This window comes from Haliotis rufescens, unplaced genomic scaffold, assembly GCF_023055435.1.
Source record: "Haliotis rufescens isolate VD_foot unplaced genomic scaffold, xgHalRufe1.0.p SCAF_15, whole genome shotgun sequence".
Lineage (NCBI taxonomy): Eukaryota > Metazoa > Mollusca > Gastropoda > Lepetellida > Haliotidae > Haliotis > Haliotis rufescens.
The window spans coordinates 31093383-31106324 of NW_025963835.1; the positions used below are offsets into that span (position 1 = coordinate 31093383).

Sequence of the window (12942 nt, forward strand, 5' to 3'; positions counted from 1 at the left end):
TGTGGAACGGGGCATTGCACCTCAAAGTTGACAATCACGTCACAATACCCGATGACGTATTTGTGGAATTTTGTTGCAAGATCTTTCGGCGAAACAATGCCATGTGACGTCAGCCTAGCGACAAGGTTGCTAGGGTCATCGAGTGTGCATAAGCTCCTCCCAGTGATCTATCATCTCCACACGCAATGTCGTTGAATAAGCCAAGGGATGTTGAGAGCTTTCAATATTTGTTCGTGAAACGTGTTCCGAGAGTACATAAGCACGCGTTTTGGTATTACACAATGTGTCATACAGCTGTAGGTTTATTAAACGGGTCATCTCTTCACGGGCAAGTAATAATTTGTAGTATTTTGTTGCCAGTCACACCGGCGAAACAATGCCCTGTGACGTCAGGGGTCATCGGGTGTGCATAAGCTCCTCCCAGTAATCTATCATCTCTACACGCAATGTCATTGAATACGCCAAGCGCTGTGGAGAGTTTTGAATATTTGTTTACTGAATATAGCCTGCGGCGGCGCATTTTATAGCAAGCGCTAGTTTACGAAAGCACTTTTATTTTTTATTTCGTTTTTCTCGTAATTCAAGTGGCTAAAAGGGTTATAAATGGGAACTAATATACATATATTATTTGTATGGATTCTCACTAAAACTGGTTGCTTGTCTTGTGACATGTGACCTACGGCAGAGATCGTCCTCACGAGAAGTTGTGGTACTGTATTCTAAAGGTGCTCCTTTAATTGTGTTTATCAACGGGCAGTCGATAATTAGTATTGGGAAGAGAGTCTGTTTCGCCCAAGGGGAAATACAAAGTACATCTGTGGCCGACTTTTTGCCGAGAGTGAAATCAGCTCCACCTGAAGCGCTCGTTAAATGTCTAAGATTTGTAGGTAACCATGGAAACAATAGATTGTCATACACAATTTTGCATGGCAGTCCATCACACTAGAGTGCACAAGTACGAAACTACTATTCAGGACCCCGCTCCTCGAAACCTTAAAATGATTTTTTTTAAACATCCCAGCCCCTCCTATTACCAATGAACATGGACCGCTCTTTCGTTTACGTAGAAATAGTAATCCACCCAGTGCTCGGACAGTAACTACCGTACATAGATGATTAGTTGTATGGCAAATATACTGGTGTCATTTTAGACTTCCGGCATGTGCGTGTGTGACAATTCGTCTGCTAGTTCGGAAGGCGATCAGTGAGTGTTTCGGTAAGGAAGACATGCAATGTTCATCACCGCCCTCCAGAAATGAACACTAATCTGCTCAGGGTTTTGTGCAACTCGTCTGTACACAAGTGTGTGCGTCACATCAGCGCTAAGCAATCCTATCCGTAAGTTTATCGCCAGCAATCGATCCGATCTTCAGAGTTACTAAAAGACGGGTCGTGTCTGTCCACGTTTTCGGACCGGCCTTTTTATCGAGAGGTCACTGGGGTCGTGATTCACCGTGTGATATGTGAATTCTGTGGTAGTCATCGGTAAATGCTTTAGTGTACCTGAGATAATCAACGCTTCTGCGCGGAGTCAATTCAAGGGGACATGAAAGATCAAGAAAGACGCCAGGCAAAATAAAAAAAATCGCTCCAAATCTGAATGACTTTAGTCTGCATAGTTGAATCTTTCATGAAAAAATAAATAAATATTGTATGATATTTTTTTTGTAAGTCAAATTACTTATAAAATGTCTCATTATAAAGAAAGTTGTTAATAATTTGGTTAATAATAACTTGGGCAAAGGAAGTTTACTTTTTTTGGCCTAAATTTAAGGCAACACCTCAAATGTAATTCAAGTTTTTTTTTAAAATATTGTACCTTAGTAATATATGAATGGAACTGACAACATATTTGTGATGCAATGCAGCAAAGAGGAGCTGTACACTTTCTAAAACCTGACAACTACCTGTCATTCATTCTTGTCTTTATCGTAGCCTCATCACTCCGATATCCCTGCTGCCTAATGATAATCTCATTAATCCCATCGACTTCCTTGTCATACTGTTATCATATTTTTTTCATGCCCTGTGTAAATATATGAGAATATATGGATTAACTTTCATAATTATGCTCACTCATTTTTCACCTTTCGAAGGGGGCGGTGGGGTAGCCCAGTGAGTAAAGCGTTTGTTCGCCACGCAGAACACCGGGGTTCGATTACCCACATGAGTACAATGTTTGAAGCCCTTTTCCGCCGTGGTATTGCTGAAATATTGCCATAAAATCATATTCTCTCACACACACACACCTTTTGAGGAGGCAAGAAGTAACCCTTAAACGTTGTTACAAACAAAAAGGACATTGTTATTCATAAAAAGTTTCATGTCTTCATAGCTTTTATCCTCCTACCATGCTCATTCAATTCCAAATTCCATTTACAAGGTTCATGCAGGTTGAAAAGGCCTTGAATTTTAAGGTTCCTCTTGAAAGGCCTTGATTTTTATTGTCAGCCTTGAAAAGCCTTGAAAAGCCTTGAATTTGTGAAAAAGGACATATACTTGTTAATAATAATAATAGTAGTGTACCAAGAGTGTTTAAGTGTCATTTATCACAGTGGTCATGGTGGTAGATTTATGTGTCAAAGACCAGGAAGAATTCATGACAGACTTAATTTATTTTATTTTCATATTGCTTTATATGTCTTTTGACTAATACATTGTATGTTGGATTTAATAAAATGTTGACAGACTATTGCTAATAACCCTACTAAATTGCCTTGAAAATGACAGTTGGAAAGCCTTGAAAAGATTTTGAATTTTATTGTTTTATATCTGTACGAACATTGATTTAAGTTTGATTATTGATTCATAAAAGAACAGAAACTTTTAGACTGGAAAATATTCAGATGTTTCCGAAATAATGCTGTGTCAGCTGTTATAATGTTAGTATTACCAAACATAATTTAAAGTTTTTAATAAGTGATACTTCAAAGATCAGTAAGCATGGTAAATATTATTTGTTATTTTATAAGCTTGAAATGTGAGTATTCCCTCAATTTATTTTTACTTTTTTGAAACACTAAGCTTTGATTTTATGGAACACAATTACCTTCATAATGATTGATTGATATTTTTCCCTTAATATTAAAATTATGAAACTACAGACATGAATTGTGTGCGTGTTACCAGAAGTACACCATGAAGTAAGATAGGTACATAGCTGCAGACGAAGCATACATTTACAGACTGTGTATTTAAGAAGAGTAATTACCTATAACGTAAGTAACATGAACAGAAATAAAGACAACCCATTTGAGAACTAAGTACATGCCACACCTCATGGTGTTGATCTGCTTACAGCAAGGCTGTGAAGCTGTCCTACACTGAACATGACTTTGAGCAGACTGGCAGCTGGGAGGTTGGGAGCCTCGGCAACAAGGACTACGCCCCACTGATGGTGCTACACGGACTGTTCGGCTCCAAGTCCAACTGGCACACTATTGCCAAGAAGCTGGCAGAGGATGGGCACAGGGTGAGAGAGATGGGTTTTATACCGCCTTTAGTATGTGATTAAAATATGAATCAATACAAGAAAGTATATTTGATGCTGAATAGTCTAACATAAATCACATTATAGTGTCCAAAATGAAAAAAGAAAGTCAATGGGTTCTCGGTATAACCCTGTTAAGTTAAAAGTTAAATATTTGAGTGTATAAAGATTCAAATACCACAGCACCAAACCTCAAGGACTTAGGAACCCCCCTTCACTTAGTATCCCCCTAGTGTCCCCTGTCATCATATTGCTGGAATCTTGCATATCGATTTACATGTGGAACATTTAAGACAGCAATGGAATTGCTTTGTTGGCAAAATGGGCCCTACCTACATTTCATAAAACATTTATAATTTATGCTCTATCTAAATTCTACATTGTATAATGTACATAGTTTTAAGACTTAAATTCTGTTCCAGACTTTTTCTAACTGATGTTGACAATCAAGTTTTAAAGTACTGATTGAAATGAGACATCTTTATTTTCAAATGTGAGACCAGATAGTCAGGAAGTTTCAAGCCTTTTTGATAGTGTTTATGCCCAATGAAAATATGACAATTCACTCAGAATTGCTGCAAATTAAGTACCGTGACATGTATTGTATTGTGAACAAAGTATGACGATACACATCATATTGAGGGATAGTTGTACCGTCACATCACTGCTATTGTTCTATAAAGACAACTAGACCAAAATGATATGAGTAAACTCAGACTTTCTCAGACCACTTTCATGGTGGAAGAGATTTTTGGCAGAATCTTCAGGATTATATCAATCAAATTTTGTCAATATGGTTAATTTATATATAATAATTTTTTTTCGAAAACATGGCATTAGTAATTTAAAACAACTCCATGTCTTTACAGGTAATAACGGTTGATGGTCGTAACCATGGTGACAGCGACCACAGTCCCAACATGGATTACTATGCCATGAGGGATGATGTTCTGCGATTGATGGATGACCTTCACCTTGAGCAGACAGTTCTGGTTGGTCACAGTATGGGAGGCAAGGTCGCAATGACCCTTGCTCTATCACAGGTATGGGGGGAAAGAGAGATTTGTCCTGAAGACCTTACGGTTAGAGATCCTTTCATGGTAGATGTATTTGGCTGCTCTGTAAATAATAGAAAATAGATGTCTCTTTATTTGGTGACCATTTATGTTTATTCAGAGCTGATAAATTCTACAAGGCTAGTACTAGAACTGAGTATTGCATGAATCGTTACAGCCCTAGATAGTATTTGGTTACCTCATCCCTTTGATGACAACAATTGATACACCCTTCTCATTAAGTCTTGGCTTATAATGAACTTAAACATATTTGGATATTTTTGAAACCAATGCTACTTCACTTGTATGACAGAAAAATTAACCTTACCTGAAACCAAATTATCATTAGGTTTGGAGTTTGGAATCATGTTGGCTCCTGAAATATTGCATTTGCTACCAGAACAATACCAGTAAGAGGAGCCATGTGTCTCCCTGGAAAATATTGTTGCTGTGTTTGTTGACGTGTGTTGTGTGATGATAGTATAGATACATATCCTCAGAGGTTGCACTTTAGAATAGGTCCCCAGCAACGTATGTTGACTGTAGGAGGGATGGAGACTCCAGGGCCCCGTTCCACAAAGCGATCTTAGCGCTAAGGTGATTGTAACTCCCATTCTTTAACACTGACTTACGACAGTCGTAGCGCTAAGATTGCTTTGTGGAACGGGGCCCTGGGTAGAAAGGGTTCCCATCAACCTATGTTGGTCGTGATAGGGGATTCCTGGTTAGAATGGTTGTTGTAAGAGTGCAAGGTTTGTACAGGCTTGAAAAGTCCTTGAATATTAAGGCCCGACTTGAAATGCCTTGATTTTAGTATCAACCTTGAAAAGTCTTGAAAAGTCTTGAAAATCACCAAAATAGCTTGAAAAGCCTTGAATTTGTTTTGAATAATGTTTAGGTGTGATTTATCACAGTGATAGATTTGTGTGCCAAAGACAATGAAGAATTCATGACAATTTATTTTTATTTGTTGGTTGTGGAAATACATCTTGTTGGAAAATTTGTGATGCTTTTTAGGGCTTATAACAGATACATGCAACTAAAAAAGCCTGGAAAACCTTGGAGGGGATTCTGGGTTAGAGTCAGTCCCCAGCAACCTGTGCTGGTTGTAAGAGGTGATTGTATTGAGTGGTTAGGCTTAGTGACTAGCTTGTCGTACCCCACTGGCGTGGATCGTTGCTCATGATATCATTCACTGTCTGGTCTAGCCATCATTAGCTGGAATATTGCTGAATGAGGCGATGGACAACAAACACTATCAATATAGTCTTGTTTGGCAGCTGATATGTCTGTCTCTAAGAATAATCTTTCTGTGGAGATAGTCCAATATACTACATATGACCCAGGGCTGTGACAATACTGAATCACCCGTGAAGATCTGGGGTAGAATAGGCCCTCAGCAATCCATGCTTGTCGTAAGAGGCGATTATGCTAACGGGATCAGGTGGTCAGGCTTGCTGACTTGGTTGATGCAGGTCATCTTGTCCCAATTGCATGGATTGATGCTCATGATATCAATCTCTGGATTGTCTGGTCCAGACTTGACTTTTTACAGACTGAGGTCATATTGCTGGAAAATGGGTGAGTGTGACGTTAAACATCTAACAAACAAACAAACAAACAAAACCGAAGCAAAACATATCTTGTGTTGTATTTTCCACTGTCAATACTCTGGTGAATCGTGACACCACTGTTTGTGTACTCTGAGACATGACTGTTGTCAGCCTGAGCGTCTGAAGGCCCTGGTCGTGGTGGATGTGGCCCCTGTGACCAGCCCCGGGGGGACGTTGCTGCTGTCGTATGCGGAGAGGATGCGGCAGATCGTTCCTGACTCCCATGTTCAAGTATCCACAGCCAGGAAGGAGGCGGAGGTGCAGCTGAGACCCATCGTGGAGGTACTGTCACACCCAAGTCATCTCATCAGGAAGAGAATTTATGGATGTCAACTTCTTTATGATGAGGAACACCTCTATGAAGGAGCAAGTTTATACTCCGAAAAGTTGTGTTCCTCATCATAAATAAGTCAACATCCATATATTCTGTTCAAAATATGCATCACTTTTAAATGCCTTTCAAAGACTTCAAATGATATTGGTAGCAACTCTTTTCCAGGGGTAAACACGTCTCAGTTTGGACGAGTGGTTTGGGGAACATGACTAGATTTAAAAAGCATACAATTTGTCCTTCAAGATTTGAACTTGCTTTAGTACCAGACCACAAGTGTGTAAACCTGCATATCAGTCACTAAGATCAGATGTGTGTTCCCTATGTCAGTTCATCCAAAAGTAGGGTAGATAGGTCTTTTGTTTTTCTTTGATAAATGGGTAATTTGCAGTGTGTCAGTTAGAGTCTGCTTTCAACTATCAAGTAATTAGTAATGCACAGTATTACCGCTATACCGCTATACTGCAATTCATATTGCAAAGTTTGTTTGTGTGTCGGTGTATTTGGTGATAAAAAAACAACAGGATCTGCTTGTACAATCACTGTCAAACACTGAAGCTCCCAGTATATCGCAATACGTATTGTGTCACAGATATCTGTACTGCAGTATACTGCAATATTTTTTCAATGCACAGCCCTACAGCTAAGGTTAAAATAAATAATAGTCATGGTTCTCAGGCACCGCCCGCATCATCATAAAGTTTGCCGCACGATTCTTTTTTATTTTAATTTTGAAAGAAAACAAAAATATCCCTAAATATTCCAAGTCCAATGGTAGTCAAATACTGTATTCCAGTATTTTACTGATCAAGGAATACATTTGTGTAGGGAGGCCCTTTCCTAGGTTTATTGTTGTTCCCAATAGTTTATTTGGTTACACAACTGTTTATTTGGTTACATACATGTACTAGTTTGAACAACACACACACACACACACACACACACACACACACACACACACACACACACACACACACACACACACACACACACACACACACACACACACACACACACACACACACGAGCATCGGGGAATTGTTAACGTCATTGTTTATGTCATCATTCGGGCGTCATTGTTGACGTCATTTGAATCTTATTATGACGTAAGGTCAGAATTACGTGACAATAGAAACAACGTTATAGCTGATAATTATTGACATCATTCCACAATTGTAAGACATGATTGCTGATTGATGCCTTTTTTAAGGAGGAGCTAAAAAAGATTAAGAAATAATGGGTGATAAAGATATTATAACACTCGCATGTGTGTTATACTGATTTTACAAAATTTGTGTAAGAATTCATGTATCACCCTTGTTCTCGGTCGGGAAATACAAGAATTCTGACACTCATTTAGTAAAATGAGTATGACACACACGCTTGTGTAATAATCTCTATGTACTAGATGTATATGTTACTGTTGTAGAGTTCGCTAGTACGCCAGTTCTTGCTGACTAACCTGGTCGAGAAACACGGGAAGGTGCAGTGGAGATTGAACTTGGACGCCATAATAGGCAGCTACCACAGTGTCATGGAATTCCCAGAATTTTCTCACCCTTTTGAGAAACCTACCAAATTCATTGGAGGAAGTTTGTCACATCATATAAGGTTGGTGTTCTGTCCACCAGTAGAAACAAGGGCCCTGTAGCCAACATTAAGCTAACACCCTGTGACTATAGCTGCAACTCCACCAAAGCGGTGTTAAATACAGCATACTCACTAGACACCCACCCAACCTACTGAGTATGTTCACACTGATTGCAAGGTATTGTTTTTGACAGAAAGTAAAATGTTAAGAGTATAATCTGTGAAGTTTCCGAGTTAGAATTGGTCTTCAGCAATCCATGCTTGTCATAAGAGGCGACTAACGAGATCTTGTGGTCAGGGTCACTGACTTGATTGATGCGTATCATCTATTTGACTGCGTCTTTCACAACAAACAACATCACAAATATGTTTTTATCCAAACAACTTGCATGACACCCACCAGGGTTTTAAGTCCGAGTTTGACTCTTCCCGCTTCATGCCTTTTCTGTGTATTTCTGCTTACACCCACCAGGGTTTTAATTCCGAGTTTGACTCTTCCCACGTCATGCCTTTTCTGTGTGTTTGTGCTTACACCCACCAGGGTTTTAAGTCCGAGTTTGACTCTTCCTACGTCATGCCTTTTCTGTGTATTTCTGCTTACACCCACCAGGGTTTTAAGTCCGAGTTTGACTCTTCCCACGTCATGCCTTTTCTGTGTATTTCTGCTTACACCCACCAGGGTTTTAAGTCCGAGTTTGACTCTTCCCACGTCATGCCTTTTCTGTGTATTTCTGCTTCAGCTCCGAAACAATCCCTGAGATCAAGTCTCTTTTCCCGATGGCGGACATTACCCACATCCCCGGTGCAGGACACTGGGTCCATTCAGAAAACACCCCGGAGTTCCTCTCCATCCTGTCTGACTTCCTGACGCAGGAGAGCTTGTCTTGATGCTGGCTTCGTGTCACCTCACCACTCGTCTCCACAGATGCAGATGTTATCTTAATGTTATTATATTTATATATATGTTCTTTCAACAAGAGCCAGTCTCGGTCCAACTTACTCACGAGGAGAGCTTGTCTTGATGCCGGTAATGCGTCACCTCGTCACTCGTCTCCACAGATGCAGATGTTATCTTAATGTTATTATATTTATATATATGTTCTTTCAACAAGAGCCAGTCTCGGTCCAAATTACTCATGAGGAGAGCTTGTCTTGATGCCGGTATAGCGTCACCTCGTCACTAGTCACCACAGTTGAGATATTGTTTTTACATTAATGTATTTTATATACCCTCTTTCAACAAGAGTCTCAGATGAGGCACAAAAAAGGAACAAGGTTACACAATATGGCTTTCAAAGTCAGGATCAACAAAACTAGTTATGATTTTTTTAACACTTTTTTTCTTTCTGGATAGAAATCCAACAAAACGGGTTGCATGAAATATTAGTAACAAATGTTATAACCCAGTGGGTTTGATTGCTGACTTTGTGTGCTGGCGATTAGGGCCTCACTCTGGCCGTGTGGGTTCGATTTCTGGATGGGACTCAACCCAAAATTTTACTAGAATCTGTAAAAAAACATTTGTTACATTTAACCACTTTCTAAATGGCATTATGTTCATGAAGTATTAGGATCATACGTTTATCTCGAACAACAGATGCGTGTGTCCTATAATACTGATCATTACTGTAGTAAACTACGGTTATAACGAACTCAAAGGGACCACTGATTTTAGTTCGTGCTAACTGTAGTTTGTTATAAGCATATATACAACAAAATGGCGGGGACTAAAAAATAAGTTTGTTATATAAGTCAGTTCCTTATAAGCGTGTTCATTATAAACATAGTTTACTGTAGTTTGATAATAGAGCTTCAGTTTTCTGTTATGGTTCAGTGTAGCAACAGCTCGTTACATGGATTATATATATCTCTTACAGTCCTGAGAACCTAATCCTCTGTTACAGTGTAGCATTAAACTGTAAACTTTTGGATGATCTCTAATAAGATTTGAATTATGATTGTATCAGATGTTTGTTTTCCATTGTGATTTAAGTCTGTGATGTGGTCGCCTACAACAATGTGACATTATCTGCAAACAATCATGTTGCTATATATATAAGTGGAATAATCTTGAACGCAATGTTAAACCCCATTTCACCTCACCTGTGTCAAAATGTCGTCATGTTACTATATAAGTGGGACATTCTTAACACAATGTTAAATCCCATTTCACCTCACCTATGTCCAAATGTCGTCATGTTACTATATAAGTGGGACAATCTTAACGCAATGTTAAACCCCATTTCACCTCACTTATCGGCAAATGTGTGACAAAATTGGAGTTGTTACATTTTAACCTTTATTTCAGCTGAAATAAAATATTTTGTTTCTTGTTTCCTGTGTCAGACAAGGGGGCATGTTACCTGTTAACATGGAATTCTGATAAATATTTTTCAGAACAAGTGTAGCTTAATTTTCATGCATTTTGTGTCTTTCACTGAACAAAACAAATTCTGAGAAAATGCACATCATCAGAAACAGAGAACAAGAAACAGTGGAGCTGTATTCGTGAGTGTTTCTACAAGGATTGGAGTTTAGATTTCTCCAAAGCCATCATGCATTAGACACAGTTTCAGAATCAAAAGATATTTTGTTATTTGCATTTTGCAGTGGATAGAGTACAGTGGTTGGGGCCCTATGTATAGAGTGGCCCCTACGTATAGAGTGGGCCCTATGTATAGAGTGGCCCCTACATATAGTGTGGGCCCTATGTATAGAGTGGCCCCTATGTATAGAGTGGGCCCTATTTAAAGAGTGGGCCCTACGTATAGAGTGGGCCCTGCGTATAGAGTGGGCCCTATTTAAAGAGTGGGCCCTACGTATAGAGTGGGCCCTACGTATAGAGTGGGCCCTATGTATAGAGTGGCCCCTACATATAGTGTGGGCCCTATGTATAGAGTGGCCCCTATGTATAGAGTGGGCCCTATTTAAAGAGTGGGCCCTACGTAGAGAGTGGGCCCTGCGTATAGAGTGGGCCCTATTTAAAGAGTGGGCCCTACGTAGAGAGTGGGCCCTACGTATAGAGTGGGCCCTACGTATAGAGTGGGCCCTACGTATACAGTGATCGAATGCAGAGTCAGATGCTGGACCCCGGAGGGTTCCAAATTACAATCAGGTCTGTTTCACCTCCAACCCCACCCTGGTTCCGCCACTGTTGTTTTAATTTATGCATGGTATATAGGTATTTTCACAGGTATGGATACAAACCTTTACTTCAGAGTACTTCTCTACTACCTTGGCTAGGGATACGAGTCAAACCGAGGCTGACAAAAAACAATTAGTTCTGAGGAAATAATTAAGAATAAGTGCTGATTGGTGGCCGTTTTGTTTTGGTGAACACAATGTGGTTCCAGAGGGAACAAATCTTGAATCATGTGATTGTAGTGCTATGACTTTTGTTAATCTCATACCCTAAAAATACTGAGCTTGGCCAATTGGCAACCCCATCAAGTTGATTGAGATCATTCAGCAGGGTAAGAAATTCCCTAAACTTTCAGACAACCAGACTGGCAACATTGTGAAGTCCAGAATTTTCCATAATAACAAACAAAAGTAACAAATGTGTAAACATAAGAATAGCACTGTTTAATTTTAGTTATCAGAAAATAACAATAAACTGGTGGATTGTCAACTTAGTAACTTTAAGTCCCGACCATTGAGCGTGCAACTTTTCAAAACTGACTGTCAGCGAAATAGACCGTCGGGCTGGTGGATATTTTTAAACAGTACATTCAGATACTTCACTGTGTGTTTTTATGTCAAGTTGTGTTCATCAATCTTACAGTTACTGATTCCTCCAATTATTAACAATCAATGTCTCAGTTTTACGAAGTTACAGAATCTGGAGCTTGACAGAAGGTGAGCATCAGATCATTGAACATTGAACAGTACCACAGATCTGTGAGGGTGACAGTGGTAGTGTTAAATCACCTGGTGCAGAATATAGTTGCCATTGATGTATTATAATGGGCATTAAAGTGGTTTGAGTCTTTGCTAGTCTAGTAGCTGGGTTCGTTGAAGCCACTCCTTCTTGCCTGTCACCATGGTGATGTAACCTCAATGTTTGAAACTAAGCATGATTTGTTTTGTTTGATGTTTAATGCCATACTTAGCAATATTCCAGCTATATGATGGCGGTCTAATTAATTGAGTCTGGACCAGACAGTCCAGTGATTGATCAACCAGCAATGTTTGAAAAGGTTTTCAACTATTAAATACTGTGGTTGTGTTGGTTATTGATGTTCGTGACTTGTTTGATTGCATGTCCTTGTACCCTGATGACCTGAATCAGTATGCATAATATCAATCACTGGATTGTCTGGTGACTTGTTTGATGGCATGTCCTTGTACCGTGATGACCTGAATCAATGTGCATAATATCAATCACTGGATTGTCTGGTCAGGCTGTTGTCCTATAGCTGGAATATTCAGCATGAGAAACACACTGGCGTGGTAGTCAATGTGATAGATGCGTTATGTCTATTAGTGTTGTCCTCGGCTGATGTGTTTGCTGCTGTGTCCCTCGCTAGACTTGCGAGTGGAGCATGATGCTTTGGGAATTTTGAACAACTGCAAAGGCTTCTTCTTTGTCAGGTGTTGTAAAGAGATGTATGTTATACCTGCTTGTGTCACATGTAGAGTCGGAGGACTTGTGCTTGTTGTATCATATATTTGTAATAAACAGTTTTTATGAGTATCTTATCTTTTCTCTCTGAGTATTGATGACATTCAGATCAGGTGCAATGCAACAATGTGTGATAGGGAGCTCTGACACATGACTACAATGTGTGATAAGGAGCTCTGTCACATAATTAGTATTTACACTGTGTGATAAGGGGGAGCTCTGTCACATGATTACAATGT

General features: G+C 39.5%; 1 protein-coding gene across 2 annotated transcripts; it reads left to right on the forward strand.

Annotated features, from left to right (window-relative positions):
* The first annotated feature begins 1159 nt into the window (after window positions 1-1159).
* LOC124132010 (protein ABHD11-like) lies at window positions 1160-12775 on the forward strand. 2 transcript variants are annotated; one of them, XM_046495578.2, is made up of 6 exons: window positions 1160-1338; window positions 3301-3472; window positions 4360-4533; window positions 6270-6440; window positions 7919-8100; window positions 8820-12775. In XM_046495578.2, exons 1-6 carry the CDS (start codon window positions 1256-1258, stop codon window positions 8965-8967), a joined length of 930 nt encoding a protein of 309 aa, XP_046351534.2. In that variant the 5' UTR covers window positions 1160-1255; the 3' UTR covers window positions 8968-12775. The 2 variants fall into 2 exon arrangements, with proteins under 2 accessions (XP_046351534.2, XP_046351535.2); XM_046495579.2 differs by having other exon boundaries at window positions 1163-1216.
* Window positions 12776-12942: the final 167 nt, after the last annotated feature.